This window comes from Ambystoma mexicanum, chromosome 9, assembly GCF_040938575.1.
Source record: "Ambystoma mexicanum isolate Mex_15411 chromosome 9, UKY_AmexF1_1, whole genome shotgun sequence".
Lineage (NCBI taxonomy): Eukaryota > Metazoa > Chordata > Amphibia > Caudata > Ambystomatidae > Ambystoma > Ambystoma mexicanum.
Window position 1 is genome coordinate 569,086,801 of NC_090931.1, and position 19,999 is coordinate 569,106,799.

Genomic DNA, 19,999 nt, shown 5'->3' on the forward strand with positions numbered 1-19,999 from the left:
TTTCTTCAAAAAGAAAGTGATGCTTCAAAGTAATCACACTTCTATACATTGCTATGAATGGTTGCATGTGTAATAATGATTAATGTAGAAAATGTAGTGACCATTCCTTTATTTCAGTTATCTATTTTGTTGCCCGTCAACATTTTGAGCCAGCATCAGGTTGAATAACAAAGTTACTCATCGTAGTTATTACCTTACTCCTAGTCCATAGTCCCCTTTCATTCATACTTTTGGGACATTGCGTCCTGTGGGACGGGACCGGAGCACTTTTTGGAAAAAAGCATCAAATTGAAAAATGTGTCTTTCTCTTTTTACTTGGTGTACCGCACGCGGCCGTAAGCCCGCCCTCCTAAGCTCCGCCCGCGCATCGCCCTTCAGTCCTTTTCTGTCGCCAGGTCTGAGACCATTTAAGCAATAATAGAGGATACTTATTAGAGGGGATGGTGGGCGAATGGAGGAAAGGGGACAATGGACTAGGAGTAAGATAGTCACTACAGTGAGTAACTTTGTTATACTCCTACTTCCCGTCCCTTTTTCCTCCATACTTTTGGGAGATTACCAAGCACTCCTTAAAGGAAATTGGGTGGATGGAACTCCTTTACTGAAAGAGGTTTTTAAGAACCACCTGCACCAACTGAGCATCGGCTCAGGAGCTCAGGTCTAAGCAGTAATGCTTACAAAAAGCTGAGGGGAGTGCCCACGCAGCTGCTCTGGCAATGGTTTCCCAGGGAACATATTTCTGGAAGGCAACAGCAGCTGCCTTGCCCCGCACAAGATGGGCATGAATTCCCTTTGGAGGCTGAAGGCCCTGAACAGTATACACATACACCTCTGAAATACAGTAAGCAAACCATCGGGAGATAGTTGTTTTCAATGCCGGATTTCCTTTCGGATCTGTGAAGGTCACAAAAAGCTGGGAAGAGCTCCTACGTTTAGATGTTCTGTCCAAATAAAACTTTAGAGCTCGTCTGACATCCAAATTATGCAATGCCATCGGCATCTGAGGATGGGTCTGGAAAGAAAACGGATAAGGAAATAGACTGGTTCAGATAAAAATCAGATACCACTTTTGGAAGGATAGAAGGATTAGTCTTGAGGACAACCTTAACCTTATGAAAGGTGAGGAACAGATATTCTACAGACAAGGCCTGAAGCTCGCTTACACGCCTTGCCGAAGTCACTGCAATCAGAAAAGCCATTTTCCACGAATGGAAACTTTCAAGTCCACCGTAGACATGGGCTCAAAAGGTTTATGGCATAAGGCAGCGAGGACCACATTCAATTCCCACTTTGGATGCGGGTTGCGCACAGGTGGATGAAGATGCAATAGACCTGCAAAGTGTCTCTTAATGACAGGGTTTGTCAATGAAAAAGAGCAAGAGTCCGTGGACAGGTAAGTGGCGATAGCCGACAAATAAGTCCTACAAGACATGTATGCCTGAAGTTGCCAGATGAGAAACCAATGACAGGACCGTGTCGATGGTAGCTTCTCTGGGGTCCAGCTGCTTAGCTAAACACCAGTGACAGAACCAGAGGCATTTGCTCCTATACTGAGACCTTGTCGAAGGTTTTCTACCCGCCTGGATAATGCAGATATTATCCGCTGACAAGTTGAAGCTTTCTAAGGATTTGAACTCGGAAACCAGGCCGCCAAGCTGAATGATTGTGGGGAGGGGTGCCACATCTGCTGATCGCTCTGGTGAAGCAGGTCTGGAATCAGTGGAAGACTGATCGGTGAGCAGACTGACAGATGCTGGAGCTCCGAAAACCAGAATCTGGCTGGCCACCAAGGGGCTATGAATAGGAGAGTGCAATTCGTCATGTTCCTGAGCTCGCATAGCGCCCAGTGAATCAGAGGAAGAGGCGGGAAGACGTAGGCCCTCATGTTGTGCCACAGAATCTCGAGAGCATCCCCCAGGGAAGAAGCTCCGAGCCCGTTCCTGGAAGCATAAAGAGGAAGTTTCCTGTTTGATGATGTCACAAAGAGGTCCACTTCTGGAGTGCCCCAATTGATATTGATATTTTATTTCTATTGCGCTCGTACACAAGTGTTTCAGAGAGCGGCAAGGGAGGGGAACAGGGGAAAACAAAACAGCGATCTTACTAGGCCCAGTGACATTGAGAACGCGCAAGTGCATGGTAGAGGGGGAGGGTTAAAGTGCATGGAAGGGGGGAGAAGTGGAAAGTGCGAAGCAGAGGAGAAACAGATAAATAATAATAAATATTAAAGGCAACAAACAGTCGTAGTGCAGCCAGCTATTTGCAAGTGCTAGGTTTAAGGCAGCAGACAGGGTAGATCTGATAAGTGCAGGAAGAAAAAGGGGGGCTGTATGGGTACACACACAGACCTCTGTGCAAGGGGTGGTCCGGAGGCAGTGCGGGAGGGTGGCAGGGTGGGCAGGTACCTGGTCCCGGAGGATAGAGGGTGGTCAGGTGCACAGTGCCAAGAGAGAACAGATCAGCAGGAGACGGGGAGCGAAGGCAGAAGAAAAGGAGGATGGTCTTGAGATGCTTCCCGAACTGGAGATGGTTCTCCTCCAGTTTTAGAGTGGCAGGGAGGCTGTTCCAGAGGGAGGCCCCAGCCGAAGACAGAGATCTACCCCCAGCTCGTTTCTTTCAAAAACGACTGACCCTGAGGGAATTAGAGGTAGAGGAGTGAAGAGCTCGAGAGGGGAGGTATTTGCGGAGGGATAGCTGAAGGTATTTGGGACCCAGACCCCAGAAAGGCTTGTGGACAATGCAGAGGGTTTTGAATTTAATTCTTGCATCTAATGGGAGCCAATGGAGAGATTATAGAGCTGGAGAGATACGATCCCAGGGCTTGAGGCAAAGGACAAGTCTCGCAGTCCTGTTCTGGATTAGTTGCAGAGGGCGGAGAGTAGAGGCAGGTAGATTTAGAAAGAGGCTGTTACAATAGTCCAACCTAGAGAGAACGAGAGCTTGGGATACCATGAGCTTCTGGGGGAAGGAGAGGAAAGGCAGAGTACAGGTGCAGTAGGAAGTTTGACCTTTTAGAGACCTCAGAGACATGGGCGGAGAAGGAAAGGGTGGAGTCAAAGATGACCCCGAGGTTCTTAGCCTCGCAGGTGGGGGTATGAGGACGGCCAAGGGAAGCTGGCCAGAGAGTGAGGGGAAAGGATGGTGAAGGTGTGCCGATGAGGAGGATCTCAGTCTTGCTGGAATTCACACAAAGATCATTGGCGGCACACTATCTTGAATGGCAGTTAGGCAATCAGAGATGATCGAGGAGGAGGAGGTGGCCGAGGGCAGCCTGAAAATGACTTACGTGTTGTCAGCTTAGCACTGGAAATTTGAACAGAAAATGGCAATGCAATGGGTGAGAGTTGCCAGGTATTGGTTGAAAAGCCAGGGCGAGAGGTTAGACCCCTGGGGAACACCACAGGTAGAGAGGAATCTAGATAATAGGAAGGACCCAAGTTGGACCTGGGAGGGTTGATCAGAGCGGAAAGAGGTCAGCCAGGCCAGAGCCTAATCAGTGATACCCAGATTTTCACAGAGACTGTTGAACAGGATGGTATGGTTGACTGTGTCGAAGGCAGAAGAGAGATCAAGGAGGATGAGGACAGAGGGATGTTACAGTCAAGACTGGAAAGCAGATCTTCACGGATGTTCAGGAGAGCAGTTTCCTTGCTTCTGGCAGCTCTGAAGCCAGACTGGTGGTCATGGAGACAGCCAGCAGAATTGGAATGAAGGTTAAACTGAGGGATGTCCAACTTTTCCAGGAGTTTGCCCAGAAAGGGAGTAATGGAAATTGGGCGATAGTTAGCTGGACAAGAAGGTTCAGCTGTGGGTTTCTTGAGAAAAGGTGAAAAAAGCAAAAAAGGTTGGAGAGGATCTCCGTGTTTAGGTCCCACTCGTAGCTGACCACTGCTCGTCGGCTGAGAGTCTGCAGTCACATTCAGTTGGCCCGGAATGTGCACCGCCAGCAGCCAAACACTGTGCTGAATGGCCCATTCCCAAATCTGAATGGCTAGATCTACAAGGGGAGGTGACCTGGTACCCCCTGCTTGTTGATGTAAAACATGGATACTGCATTGTCTGTGCGGATGCGGACCACTTTGTTCATAATCACTGGCATGAAAGCTTTGAGCACCAGAAGCTCCAGATCATTTATGGGAAATTGTCTGTCCTGTGGCGACAATAGGTCGAAAACCTGAAGATGATCCAACGTTGCGCCCCATCCAATAAGGGAGGAGTCTGTCGTAAAGGTCGTTTGAGGGGAGGGCTCCGGAAAAGGAGTACCCACCGACAGGTTGCTTCAAGATGACCACCATAGGCGATCTGTCAACATGCAGGGTGGAACCGGAATCATTTTGGTGTCTGGATCCGCTGCCTGAAGCCAGAAGCTCCAAAGAGCCATCTGCGTGAGTCGCATCTTGAGACGAGCAGGGGGAAGAGCAAACACGCACAAAGCCATGAGGCCTAGAAGCCTCTGGAACCACCAGGCCGACATGCTCTCTGACTGGATGAAAACCGGACATGTGGTCAACAGATCTGCCATCCTGCAGTCGATAGTGTTCCAACGGAAACCCAGGAATATCAGGACCTGAAAGATCGTCATGGAGGATTTCCGCCAGTTCACCGACAGCCTTAGGCAGAACAGGAGCTGGAGGAGAGACTGGAGGTTTCTTGAGGCTTTCACTGGACAAGGACTGCGCAGAAGCCAGTCGTCCAAATATGGATACACATGAATACCCTGTTGCCGAAGAAAAGCTGCGATGACCGACATCATCTTCGTGAAGACACGCGGCGCTGAGCTGAAACCAACAGGGAGCACTCAGAATTGGAAGTGCTCCTCTACCAGGGAGAACCGCAGATATTTCCGATGCGGGCTCCAGATCAGGATATGCATATACGCGTCCTGAAGGTCCACAACGCTGAGCCAGTCGCCCTTCTGAAGAGAGGACTTTATTTGGTATGGCGTGATCATCTCGAATTTCTCTTGGGGAAGAAAAAGGTTGAACTGGCAAAGGTCTAGGATAGTGCACAGGCCAGCCTGGTTGGGTTTGGGCACCGTGAACAGACTAGAGTAAAACCTCTCCCCTCGTTCCACTACGGGAACGGGTTCCACCGCCTTGAGATCTAGAAGCTTCTGGACCTCGGCTCTGAGGGAGGGCGTCCCCAACTGCTGAAAGGGAGGATTGAAGGGTGGGGTATGGGCAAGCAGAAACCCGCCCTAGCAATGGACAAAACCCACCGGTCTTCGGTGATGGTTTGCCATGTCTCCAGATGAGACAAGATTAGTCCTCCCACCGGAATCTCGTGCGAGCGCCAAAAAATATCATTTTGCAGACTTTATTCGGCGGAGAGACTACCTGTCCTTGATGAGGAGACTGAAGACCGAGAGAAAATACGACCCTGTTGCTGTCTCCAACAGGAGCTACCTGTCGGGGTGGGGGGATCAGCTCTGCATGACCTGCGGTCCTGCAACCCTCTGGAGCCTGAGGAGGACCAAGACTGGGATCCAGATCTCTGAGCTTTGACCGAGGGCTTCATTAGCACTGACAGAGACTTGGCAGTTTGCGTGCTCGCCTTAGTCTTTGTAAGCTCGTCATCCATTGAAGAATGAAAGAACTCTGCTGTCAAAAGGCAGGTCCAGAACTTTATCTTGGACCTCCTTCGAAAACTTTGTTGCATGAAGCCAAGCTTCACGAGAGGTGTCCACTCCAAACATGAGGCCTCGAACTGAGGTGATGACATGGTGCGCAGCAGCCCCCAGCATGTCCTGCTCCAATACCCTGGCGTCTGACAAACCGCCTTTAAAGTCTACCAGCCTGTCCCCAGGAATGAACTCCTGGAAGTCTGCCAAATCCCTCCACAGTTTCATATTCGCCGCTGCCAAAATGAGCTCCGCGTTAGCCTGCCAATTTGCAGCGCAGAGTTGGCAAAAAACTTTCTTGGCCAAGGAGTCTAGCAACTTGTCTTCCTTGGCCAGAACTTGAGCTGCGGCAGCAGAGGTCGCAGAGGCCGGCTTGGATTGCAGAGTGGCATCCGCAATCACCATTGAGGAAGGGAGCGGACACGACGCCAACGCTACTTCCTCGACTGTGTGAAGTCTGTAACGGGCGTCAATTCTTTTATTTATGTGTAGCCCAGTGTGGGGTTCATCCCAGACTTTGTGGGCCTCGCCCAGAACGTCCTTCTGAAGGAACAGACCAGTGCGCTCCTGTGTAGACAAGGAGAACGCCCCCCGAAAGCACCCCTTCCTGCAGAGCGGGTGCCTCTGGTACTGGGGGGCATACCCCCATGAACATAGTGAGGAAGGCTGCCAACAGGGTCCGCCAACAGGGTCTCCATAGACCAGTGAGGCAGAAGTAGGAGGAAGTGAGACTGCATGCTGTAGTGGCATCCGAGCGTGCCAGTCATTGGAAGGGTGGAACGGATTCACTGTCCCATGGACAAGGTTGTCCACCAAAAAGAAGGCTCCCAGCATTTGCCGTCGATAGCGTGGGTGTGAGGGAAGAATCCAAAATGGCCACCGTAGACCACACGGGAAGTCCCGCCATTTTGTGAGTATCTGAGGAGAACTGGGTTACGTGTGGATGAGGCAGGTAACTCCACAGACTGGTCAGGGGACTTGATCGAAACTTTAGCCTTGACACAAGGATCCTCGGCAGAGCCGGTATTATGGGGTCTTGGATGTTTATTGGACATCCTACCGCTTGAATTACCTTCCAGGAGAGGAACTTCGGCAAAGCCGGTAGCAGAGGAGATACGGTCAGCGACCTCCCCGTGTCCCCCCTCAACAGAACCGGTATCACCGCGAGCGTGGGAATGTTGAGGAATCCACCTCACAGACAAGACCTTAACAGGTCTCTCAGTTCTCTCGGTACACACTTTAGCCTCGATGAGAGGAGCCTCGGAACTGAGTCTGATCTTTATAGCTCCCCGAGAGGGGCCTCAAACCGAAAGCCTCACCGGATGCCTCAGGGCGCACCCGAGTGTCTGTAAGGGAAGCTCCAGACAAGGAGACCTCGGAGAGAACTCCAGTACCCAAAGCCTCAGCATGACTGGGCTGGCTATTGGCACCTGATTGGTGAACCTTGGATCGTGATCCGGTGTCGGCAGGCCCCTCGCGGGGACCCTCGGAACTAACCCTGGTACGCCTATTAGGCCTGCGAGGCACCTCAGGAGAAACCCTGGTAGCAGAGCTTTTGAAGCCTCCTCATGGACCTGGAGGACCCCGGGAAGGAGTCCCCTGGCCGGGGTGCCCTCAAAAGTAAGGAACCTACCGGGCGTCTCTTCTTTCTGTCAATGAAGAGTTAAAAATGCGGTGGAGGAACTCTCTGGAAGATCTCCCACCGACGTAGACGACGCTGAAGTGCCCGGACCGAAAGGGAGTCGCAGTAAAAAAAGGAGTCCCAACGGTGATCCAGTCCCAGACACTCCAAACAGAGAGAATGGGGATCCGCTCTAGCGATGCGACGTTTGCAAGAGGAACAAGCGACACATACCAAATGATCCGGCATAGACAGAGGACTACGCGACTGCAGAACCGGAGCAGGAGAGAAGGACAACGGGGAAAGAAAGTCTTCCCAGTCATGCAAGTGCGTCCAGCCCCGACCGCGCAGGGCAGAGCTAAGGAGGGCGGGATAACGGCCGCATGCGGTACCCCGCGTAAAAAGAGAAGGACTCATTTTTCAATTTGATGCTTTTTTTTTTTTTTTAAACAAAAAGTGCTCTGGTCCCGTCCCACAGGACGGAATGTCCCAAAAGTATGGAGGAAAGGGGACGGGACGAAGGAGTATGGTGATTGTGTGTGACTGTTTAGTGAAGCCTGTGCAGGAGAAGAATATTTTGCAGTTCTTCCAGAACACTGAGATGTCAACTGCACAGCCTTTAATGCCTGTGAGGCAGGAAGGTCTGTTGCCATTTTATCTTCTGCCATGAATGTTCTTGTTGGGAGCATATTTTGGTAACAATAGCAGTAAAAACAAATGGCAGTAAAAACAAATTGCAGTAAAAGCTATAGTAATAAAAACTATAGCAGTAAAAACTAACCAATGGTATTGAATCCACAATTTACCCCAACCCCCAGAAGAACCTGCAGTACGCACCCTGTTTAACAGACGCAAAATGTCATTTTATCAATAAGCCTATGTTGACGTGATACACATACCTGTTCTGCCCCCACCATGCTGATAGGCTTGCATCGGAACAGATGGTTAATGAATTTGGGAATGAAGGAGCTGAAAAACAAATATCACTGAATTATGCACTCGACTTTCGAATCCTGGACATTTCATGCGTGAACTGCACGTAACATTTCACCCTGTGAAAATCGTCTCTGAAACCCTATCAACATCACACATTTTGTATCGAGCAGGATTCTGATAGCGCCATAGTGGCACATTTTGCAAAGGTTTTTCTTTTTAAGCTTTATTTTATTTGATAGGTAAAACAATGATATCATACATTTGTAGTAATTTCTGATCATCATTATGCTAATCCAAATTGCCTTCCAAATCCAGATCCTAAAGAACATAACAAATCATATGCAACCAAACGCAATAAAAAAGAAAAATTAATAAAATTGTCAACTTGTAGGCTCAAAGGGAGATCTTACTGTGATCTTTCCAACCAACCACCATTCACCTTCCCCAAGCTCTCCTACTTGAGGTGGTCTAGATAGATTTGCTCTTTGTATACACATTCACAATAACATTATAGTCTTCAAGATAACGATATAGTCTTCAGGATTAGTGGTTTGTGCAACCATCGCTCCCTCCCTCTTACATATTCTTGGAAAGGGGATCACACATTCAAGAACTTTGGACAATGTCTGTTAGCTAGCCCGGTTATTTTATCTATACTCAATACTCTACATATGTTCACCCACCACAGTGCGATGTTAGGTCTGGCTTTTGATTTCCAAAATTGTGCCAGTGTTAGTTGAGACACATTTAATGAATGGAGTAATCAACTCTGCTTTCCCCCGCCACCCACACATTGCATAGCTCCCCATAACCATGTCTCCAAGGACTATCACCCGAGGGATCCATGGGCAGGTGCATACCAATCATATATTTTATGTGCCCTAATATCTCCTTCGAAGAGATTTGTGACTTTGGGCGGACCCACCACATATAAGCCATGGATCCGGTTTCACTGCAATACCCCTGACAATGAGGTGGGGAATTAGGTTACATTCTGTTAATTCTAAATGATGTGAGGTACCAACGGAAGCATATTTTATCTGCAGATTATGCTATGGTTTTGCATTTAGACCATCAATGTACCCTTTCCCATATATGTTCCCAGGATTCTGTTGGGATATCTGCCCTAACCCTCGCTCCCATGTCGCCATATATGGTAGTCTGTCTTCCCGAGTAGCCTTGTCCAGCAATTTATATATGCTAGAGAGTATTCTGTTTGCTAAACCATCTCTTAATGAGAATTCCATACAGCAATGTTTGCTATTACTAGCTGCAATCACAGTCTTTTGTGATATCCAGTGTCGTATGTGAGCATATCTAAAACACTCTCCCTCCCCTATTGAACATTTCTCTTTACATTCCAGAAATGAAAGGGGCCTACCCTCTACATATAAATCTGATAGAGTGAGCAATTTATTTCCCATGCCCCAAAATAAATCACCTTTTGGGGAGTAAACTCGGTTACTGGTTATTGACGAGAGAGGTCAGAAACCCAACATGATCCCCCTACCGCCAGTTCCCCTATACCAACTATCCAGGGAGCACAGAAAGCATCCTCCTACTTCCCACAGTTTCTGGTCCAAAAATTGGAATTTAGACTTGATTCAAGTCCTGCTACCCCTTAAACCTAGGATCTAATGCCCATTGTATTATGGGTGTATAATAGGTATTTCCTTATGTCTGACACACCCACGCCACCTAGTAACCTGTCCTGCTTGAAGACTGTGCGTACAATTCTTGGGTGTTTCCTATTCCAGACAAAAGAAAACATTTCTCCCTATAGACATCTGAGCATTGTTGCTGGTATATTGATAGGCAAGGCTCTAAAACAAGCCAGGCAATGGAGTCATTTTTACTGTTACTATTCCACCACACCATAATAATTCCTGTAAGTCCCATTGCTTAAGATACTCTACGGAAATTCTCCATAATTCTGGAATATTAGCAAAATACAGTTCCTCCTAAATTGGGGTTGTCTTTACTCCTAAATACTCCACTCCCTTTTACCAAATCAATTGGGGACAGCACTCCAATTTCCCCACTACGCCAGCCTTCTCAATAATTTTTAGTGCTTTAGATTAAGCATAGTTAATAGCAAACCTCAATAGATTTACAAACTGCTGAAGATAGCTCATAGTAGCTGGTATAGAGGACCCCGGGTCCTGTAACAGTAACATATCTGCATATAATGCTGTGTTGTTCTCCATCACAGTCTATGCAGTAGCTTTTCATATATTCCTTATTAAGTGCACACAGGGTTCTATGGCAAATGCAAAACTCAGGGAAGAAAGTGGTTAGCCCTGATGTGTGTGTCTTGCTAGTTTGCGGACGGTCATTAATTCTCTGTTGATATGGATTTTCAGCATGGGGATTTTAAAATCTGCAAGAACCATTTTTGTGAAACTGGGCCCCAATCCATATACTAGCTAGTTCAATGAAAGCCATCTACACTATCAAAGACCGGATGGGCCTCCAATGCTAGTACCACACATGCCTGCATTGATCTCCTTCCCCAGTCGATTGTTTGCAACCCTTCTAATGTTATCCTGAGTGTTACGCTCTGACCAATCAAGTTTATACTGGGTGCACCATCACTGATAAGACCTGCAACATGCAGACTGCAAGAACCTTGGTATATATCTTAGCATCTCCATTAAGGAGACATAAGGGTCTATAAGCTGAGCATTACTTCGGATCCTTCCTGAGTTTTAACACTAGAGTAGTTGTTGACTGCCATTGTCTGTGAGACCTCCCCCAACGAAAGGATTGTATTAAACATTTTTTTAATGGCTGTGTTGGAAGTATCTGGTGGATTTTTGACCTTTTCCTATTTGGCTGTGATAGCTGTTCTAACGTAAAAGGTTTTCCCTTCCAAGTTTGAGTTGCGGAATTAGTGGATTAACATACAGCAGCCCCTAGCGATGTAGCAGCTGCTTTTGAAACTTGCAAGTTGGAACCATTGAATTGCTTGTTCAACATTCTGGTTTGCACATCCTGTGCGACACGGGGCATTCTTAGCTATTTATTTATTTGTAAGGGACTGGAGCCCACGGGCATCAGGGCAACAGAACAAAAACCCAGAGGACAACAAATTGAATGGGACAAGCAGAGTAGAGAGGGCACAGGGGAGCCTTAGTTGAAGAGAGCAGTCTTCAGTTGTTGGTGGAACGCGTTTGGCTCCTTCAAGAGTCTAAGATCTAATGAAGGGAGTGCCATATTTTGACGGCCTGGACAGGGAAGGATCTTACCAGGCTATTGGCAAGTTTAAACTTTGGATTTTTGACCAGTGCTAAGGTGGACGAGCATAGCTTTCTTGGGGGATCATAGGGAGAAACACGATTTTTTCAATGTAGGGTGGGAGTGTCCCATGTAAGGATTTGTAGACCAGTGAGGCTGCTTTGAATTTTGAGCGAGCAGTAACGGGGAGCCAATGGAGGTCTTGTTGACTGTCCGAAATGTGGTCTCTTTTGGATTTCCTTTTTACAATACAGACTGCATCATTCTGAATTACGTGTAGGTCTTGGATTTTATTTATGGGCACCAATCAAAAGGGCATTCCCATAGTGATCACTTTCCTGTATGTCCAGGATGTCCGTTAGCTCGTACTGAATCTTAGGGTGTAAACGGGCAGACAACCCCAAGTTGTCGACAATCTTAGCCATCAGGTGCTGTAAAGCGGCCTCTGGCTTGCCCTGGGTTAGGAGCAGGGAGCATGTCGACACCTGGTGAGGTGTCTAGTCCACTTGCCTCCTGTAAGTCGGATGCAACATCAACTAGGTCCCCCTGCCCCTATAAAACTCCTCTACTTGGATGGAGAGGTTCCAGTCCAAAAGGGACAGGATCCACTTCCTCATAAATCTTCCAAACGTGACATGTATACTCTTCTGGGGAGTGATGCATAGTCCCTCGCGACTCCGGCACTGTGTAAGGGGAAGCCAAGTTCAGAGGACCAATGTCTGAAGACGGAACGTGTGACCATTGGACAGGACCATGACTCGTTCACTCGCGTAGTCCCTGTCGGCTCGCCCAAGCACGTTGGGATACGCTGACTTAGCCGAAGCCATCAGCGTCGAGACCACAGGTGCAGAGGCTGAAGCAGCCGGCTTAAGCGAAGATGTCAAGCATCTTCTGCCTCAGACTCCCATTCCTCTGGAGTAGAGGATTGGGTTGGGAAAGATACTGGCTGAGCCCTGCTCCTTCCAGGCTGAGCCCTGCTCCTTCAGGGTCTCCCTTTCGGACAGAGGACCATTTCTCAGTGCCGTGCACTTCGCCCTCAAATTGGTTTGTCACCTCTCTATGAAGAATAGTGAACAGATTTGCCTCACGTTCTCGAAGCACCTTCTAGTGCACTGATTGACATGATATGCTTTCCTACGTGTTGCTGCATTCACCGAGACAGCAAAGGCAGATGCGTTGCAGTTCCAAAACAGACATTTGCTGCCCTGGTTGACACAGGCCTTGAATGCCGAGGACTTTGCTGGATTCGGTATGTCATTGAATAAGAAACTCTAGATTCGAAATAGTGGTGTTCTGAAAGCAAGCAGAGTGCGTAAAAAAAAGGAACTAAGGTCACAGGGCGCGGTACCTCTCTATATACTGGACCAGACGTCATGTCCAGCGTGGGGGCGTAGAAGCGCTTCGCTCACTGGTGGTGGAAACGTTTCCAAAGAGCAGCTGGGCTGGGAGATCGATATCAAAGATGACTAAATGACTAATCTGTGGCAGGAAGGAGTCCATTAGAAATAATCTTCTGCCTACTTCACTTGGCTTACCCTTGAGTGCTCTTGAAAACAAAACAAGCCGGGCATAACACTCAATGGCCCATTTTAGTGCTTGACATAATATGGGTTTCTTGACCCATTATTGTGCCCTTGGCAAACAGGGGGAACAGCTATTTAAAAATAATTCATTTCAACCCTAGTAAGTATACTTTTTTCTGACATTTGTTATTTGGAATCTTGTGTTCCAACTACTTCCATGAGCAAAACCTGTACAATTAACTGTAAAGCCAGAAAATAATATATCAGGAAGCAACCGTTTGGTTCTGATTTGAGTTCTGAGCTAAAGGAACTTCATTAAATCAGCAACTGAGGAACACAACGGCTTTAACTATTCATCATAAATAGGCAAGTATTAAACTATATGCTGTGCAGTAAACATCTGAATTTTAACACTTTATTAAATAGGAGAACAGATGGCGTAGGGTCATAAAAATATTCTACATAAGAATTTGAAAATGAACCTATTACATATTTGGGGCGTGTTTGGTGCCATGCAGTGAGCAGCAGTTTTCCAGTGCACCCACCGGATCCTTTACGGATGTGCCTGTAATATTGCCTGTATACATATTTCAGTTGGAAATATCTGCTCCAGAACCTTTCCTGGGCAGAGCAAGTCTGATCTGTCAGAATGGCGGCAGCTATCTGAAGAGGTAAGAAACTTGACTCCTGGAGCTGTGGTCGGGGAGCCCGTGTGGCTGTGGCTAGAAGGCTGTCCTGGCCCCGTGGGACGAGGAAGGCATGCAGCGACAGAGATAGTGCTGCGTCTGGGGAGGTGACATCTGCACCATGGCAACTGGTGAGCAGAGCGTCTTTTCCCTTCTGCGGGAAGGCCGGCCTGTCTGCACGGAACAAGCTGCAGAGGAGGAAGGCTGCCTCGGTTGATTCTCTCCCCACTCTCCTCTGAAATCGCTTGCTCTGAGCTTGAGCGACTGGGGGAGATGTTCTATTGATCCTGCGGCATGCCTGCTTTTGGACCTCTAGCTCTGTTGGCAACAGTGCTGTCATGGGACATTGGACACTGGCAATTTAACAGCTGCCTGAATGACGTGGCCAGATTGATCCTGTGCTCTTTATGAGATCATCCAGGCCTACTGTTGCTGGGAGGCCTTCCTTATCGGAGCTGGATGTTTGCATACATTGGGGCTAGGGAGAGAGGGGGATAGCCGATTTATTGGAGACTGCCTCTGCTGAGGTGTGCTAAGATTTGGATTGCATGCCCCACACGACACCACCACTATGACCTTCTATATGCAGTATATGATCCTTTTTATTTATTTAATGACAATGCTGGCCCAGGGCATCAGGGGGCTGGCACTCTAACAGCAGCTCAGCTGCTTGACCAGGGCGGATATAGGGAACTGGCCTGCCTGCTGTTCTGTCTTGGAGGAATCTGTGTCTATGCAGCACCAATAGGGCCTGGGTGAGGGGTGCTGGACAGTGGGTGGAGTGTTGCCTTTGCCTGTGCTGCAGCAGATTGTGCTTGCTTGCTGTAGCGCCCAGCCCTTTCTGGGGGATACGTGGGTCCTGTGGTGCCCTACAGGCAGGTGGGCTGCTGACACTAGCCAAGTGGAGTGCATGTGCGTGTGGCTCCCACTGGATTGGGTGCCCCACAGTACCAGGTGTGAACGGAACGATCTGCAGATGACGGACAAGCACAACAGGGTTAGGGCCAAACAGACGCTCATGGGGGCCTTCACCCAGAAGGAGGGAGGTGGCGCGGCACAGTCCCTGCCACATAGGAGTGCAGAGGCTGCCTGTGGGTCGGTGAGCCAGCAGGGAGAAGATCGGATACTAGCAACAAGCATCCCTGGAACATAAGATCGAAACGATCACGGTTGATGGCTGCCTCTTGAGGCAGGATGTGCACACGCTTGCGGATCAACTTGGCACCACGGAAGCCCAGGTGCAGGGCAATAGGAGCAACAATGCTGGAGCTCAGTCAGAAATTGCCACGCTGACGGAGAAAGTGCGGGAGCTAGAGCAACATGCTGAAAACGCGGAGGGCAGGGCAAGGAGGAATAATCTGCAGATCCTAGGACTGACTGAGGGGGAGAACTTGCTGTTACAGGACGTGGGGCCAAGAGCACAGTCACAGGGGTTCACGGTGGAGCAGTCCCACAGATCTCTAGCTAAAAAGCCCCCCACCCGAAACCGCTGATCGCTAACATCTTGAATTACAGAGATAGGGAGCGCATACTGGCCTTCTCCAGGGAGGACAGGGTGATAGAGCGAGCATCCTCCAAACCAACCATTTATCCAGCTTATACACAGTTTGTGCAGAGGAAGAGAGAGCGTTTGGCCCTACCAAAGAGCGACTGCGAAGGGCCAGCCTCCACTATATGTTGTTTTACTCTGCCAAGTTGAAGGTACTGCATAATAGCCGAGCACACTTTTTTTTCGAGGACACGACAGCTGCACACTCATGGATGGAGTCAGTGGGGATTGCACAGTTGCCAGCATGGCAGAACAATGATCCTTGAGTGTGGTAGTTGCAATGTGTGGTTGCACAAACTGTTACAAGTTCACAGTATCTTGATGTGATAATGGCGGCAGTCTGGTGGTTGGTATTATTAAGATGGACTTTTGAGCTCTGACCTGGGGGGCAGCAGTTCGGGAGGCAAGCCTAGTTTCTTGGAACAGGGTAACCTTCTGGACAAGCCAGACCAATCAGGGTAGCTTGGCGGTGGTCAATACTAGGTCTCAGGAGGTGTGAGGGTGACTGAAAGACCTCAATGAGCACACAGAGTAAAGGACACTTACAAATCACTACTAGTCAGGTGTAGTTATAAAACATACAAATACATTTATTTCAAGGCCTTTGAAAATCAACACATAATCATAATCACAGTAATACTAATAAACCAACACAATCCTATCAAAATACATCTGTACAAGACCAATGGGCCTAAAGGGTTAATGCACGATCATTGTGTTGTGTCTTATGGTCGATAATGGACCACTTTGATTGTGTTGTGCCTTATGGTCGATAACGGACCATTTTGATTGTGTTGTGCCTTATGGTCGATAACGGACCATTTTGATTGTGTTGTGCCCTATGGTCGATAAAGGACTACTTTGATTGTGTTGTGTCTTATGGTCGCTAACGGACCACTTTGATTGTGTTGTGCCCTACTGTCATTAACAGACCATGCATTCTAGCTTATATTGTGTTTCTTGAATAGCATGCCCTATATCACTAGGTGCATCCCTGGCTTCAACTAGCCACCCGCATTCTACATTACGTCACCCTAGCCAGACATCCTAGCGAAGTAAGGAAGTAAATTGTACCAGCTAACCACACCAACTACCATGTGCAGAAACCTGACCTCCCTGACCCTCCTAGCTACAATCATGGCCTTTGCTACCTACAGCACTCGTCCCCCCACAGACAGAAACCTGAGACTCAGGGCAAGACTACCTTGCATATACGAACCCAAAAGAAACAGTACAAACAATACTGCTAGATCCCCATCTATACAGACACACATGGTTAAGCAAACCCAAGCTACGTCACCTTTAACTCCAACCACAACTCCTACTCACCTTCACAAAAAGAAACGCCGGAGTCAAAATAAGCACAAAGATAAATTTGCAAGCCATCCTACTCCTAAGAATACCCTATCACTTACTGGATCCCTTATCAATGCCATATCCATGGTAGCCCATGCAACTGAAATTGCTGACATACTAAACAACAGTAGCATTGACTTCCTTGCCGTAACAGAAACCTGGCTTCATGAGGCAGCAGGACCTGCACTGATGTTAGCCGTACCTGACAATTACCAGATCCATAGAGTAGACAGACCCAATGCTAAAGGTGGTGGCCTAGCAATTATCGCGAAAACCACTTTGCCTATTAGACTCACCACCTCACCTCCCTGTGCTTCCTGCGAAGTACTCTCAGCAAAATTGCAACTTTCCAATAACCGCATGCTAACCATTCACCTGATCTACAGGCCCCCAGGTCCCTTGGGAACCTTTGAAGATGACCTTACCACCCTCATAGCGAACAATACCCAAAATCATTCGCAAACGCTGTTGCTGGGCGACTTTAACATCGGCTTTAATGAGCCAGACAACAAAAATGCCCTCTCTGTAACAGCTATCCTAAATGACCAAGGCCTTACCCAAAAAGTCCTCTCCCCCACACATGCTAAAGGCAGAACCCTTGACTGGGTATCTGAACTTAACTGCAACATAGTCATTACTGACATCACCCTTCAACCATGGACTGACCACTACCTAATAAATTTCACTGCCACACTTGACCTCCCCAGCCCTAAAATTATCAAAATGATACCACCACTCCCCACCAGAAGTAAAAAAAACATTACTTCAGAAAAAACTCATCCCCCTCCTCCTGCCTACTATCAACGGCCTGAAGGACAACACTGACCCAGACATACTAGTAGACACCTTTAATAAAGCTATGTCTCATGCACTAGATACTATTGCACCTACAAAACTACGCAAAGCTAAGCAAGAAGCCCACCTCAATGCCTGGTTCACCCCCCAGTTTAAGGACCTTAGAAAGCAGAAATGAAAATTCCAAACTATCTGGCGCAATTCGCCTACCAACGACAACAAAGCTAAGCTCACCCAATTTACCAAACATTACAAGTCAGAAATTATCAATACAAAAAAAAAACGTATTCAATGATAGAATTACCAATGCCAAATCTAATACCAAGGAACTTTTTGCCATCCTCCGGGAAATGGAATCCCCTATCCAACCAACTGACACGGTCCCCAAGGACAAGACATGGTGCACTAATATACAGAATGCCCTATCAAACAAAATCTCCACCCTCCAACTTAAAATAATTAATAAAAAAGACACCCTCTCCCCTACCGATCAACAAGCACCTCTAGTGACTGAACCCAATACTATCCCCCCTTTTAGCTTTAAACCTATCTCCATCATCGACACTGAAAAGGCTATCCTCTCACTGAAGCCCTCCAACTGTAAGGGCGACAGCTGCCCAGCTCAAATAATAAAGGACGCTGCCAGAGATTTAGCCCCATTCATCTCGAAGCTCATTAACTCATCCTTCAAATCCAACACAGTGCCAACTAACCTAAAAGAATCCTGGGTCCTCCCCCTTCTTAAAAAACAAACCCTCGATCCATCCATCCCGACCAACTATAGGCCTATCACCACGGTACCCTTCCTACTAAAAATTATCGATAGAGTAGCCTATCTCCAAATTCAAGATTATTTAGAAGCTAATAATCTACTAGGCTCGCGCCAATCAGGCTTCCGCCCTCTCCATGGCACTGAAACAGCCCTGATAGATCTTAAAACTAAAATGGAGGAATTCAAGGATAATGGGAAAACAGCGCTGCTACTTTTACTGGACTTGTCAGCAGCTTTTGATCTGGTGGATCATGCAGTCTTATGCAACCACCTCAAGCTCGCTGCCAATTTCACAGGAGAAGCTATAGCATGGGTCCAATCCTTTCTAGCCAACCGGACCATGAGAATGTTTTCCACCTCCACCTGTGCCGATCCCATCCAAATTACATGTGGAGTCCCACAGGGCTCCTGTGTCTCACCCACCATGTATAACATTTTCACCAAGCCATTGTTCGACAAGTTGGACAGACTGGGCATCACCTACACTAATTACGCAGATGACACCCAGATCCTCATACCCCTTTCGGGCAACTATGGAGTGGACCTGGCTCTGGTGAATAAAATCTACATCCTCATTCAGGCATGGATGGCCACCCATGGCCTCTGCCTGAACGACGATAAAACTGAAATCTTGCTCCTCAGATCAGACCATAACCTATCTAAACTCACACCGGACTATGCCTCATTTAACATCGATAATAACACTATCAAGGTTATGCGAGAAGTTAAAACCCTAGGTTTTTACCTCGACTCAGCTCTCACCCTCAAAAAGCAACTCCCTCGCCTCAACTACCACTTACACGTGTAAACTCATCCGTGCTGCCAGACCCTTCCTGTCCAGCGCCAGCTGCCCTACCTTGGCCAATGCCCTTGTCATGTCCAGACTGGACTATTGCAACGCCTTATACTCAGGTGCAAATAAGTCGGTCACTGACAAACTCCAGAGATTACAAAATAACGCTCTCAGAGCAGCTTTGAACATCCCACGCAGAGAGTATATCTCCAATCACCGGACTGAGGCCCATTGGCTAAAGATAAAAGACAGAATCCTCCTTAAAACCATTTCCCTCACTTCCAAATGCCTCAACAATCAAGCACCCCCTTACCTAGCGGAAAGAATCAATTGGAGACCCTCTAACCAACTGACGAGATCTGCCAAAACCTTCTTACTTGAAGTCCCTAGATTCAAGCTTACCACGGCAGGTGGATCTAGCTTCCCAGTTAGAGCTGCACAATCATGGAACACACTCCCTTCTGACCTTAGACGCCCTCTACCCTACACTAGATTTAGATCTCACGCTCTCAAATGGCTGCACAACAACGATATGTAACGATTTTCACCCTTACCTAGCGGAAAACGTTATACACCTGTTTAGACGATATTCCTTATGCGCTTAACCCATCTTATCCTATATGTATTGTAACACCTTGTATCATTTGTTGTAAGTGACCACTGTTTTTGTAACAGCCTGTGTCAGGCACTGTAACTAAGTTTCGAGTCTACTTGTATTGTTGCGCCCAGCTGCCCACGGGCTTGGAGCGCATTACCAAATAAGCAAACAAACAAACAAACGAAATGGATCCACAACCTAAAAAGGGAAGGAAGCAGGTAGTGTAAAGAGTCTTTAGGCAGTTCGACATCAATCACAGTCCTAACTGAAGGGCAGTTCAGTTCCTAAGATGAGGGAAGCCTATTGCTCAAATGTACTTGCAATGCTGGCACACGCGATAGTGCAGATGGGCAAAACGGGGTCTCTTCAGGGCTCTGTAGCAGCTCAGGAAGGTGGGTGAGGTGATGAAGAATAAGTTCCCACTATTCGTGGAGGATCTCCACTTGAGGGCAGAACAAGTTCCAAGAGTTGGGAATAGTTTGCATTACCAGTGGAAAGGAGAGGGGCCCTCAG

General features: G+C 47.8%; 1 protein-coding gene across 1 annotated transcript in view; it reads right to left on the reverse strand.

The window, feature by feature from the left end:
- The window catches only part of VPS53 (VPS53 subunit of GARP complex), a 1,349,775-nt gene that overhangs the window by 129,963 nt on the left and 1,199,813 nt on the right, over positions 1–19,999 (reverse strand). Inside the window, exon 19 of the mRNA XM_069615168.1 lies at positions 8,141–8,210. Coding sequence (XP_069471269.1) covers positions 8,141–8,210 — 70 coding nt within the window. The remainder of the gene's footprint in view (positions 1–8,140; positions 8,211–19,999) is intronic.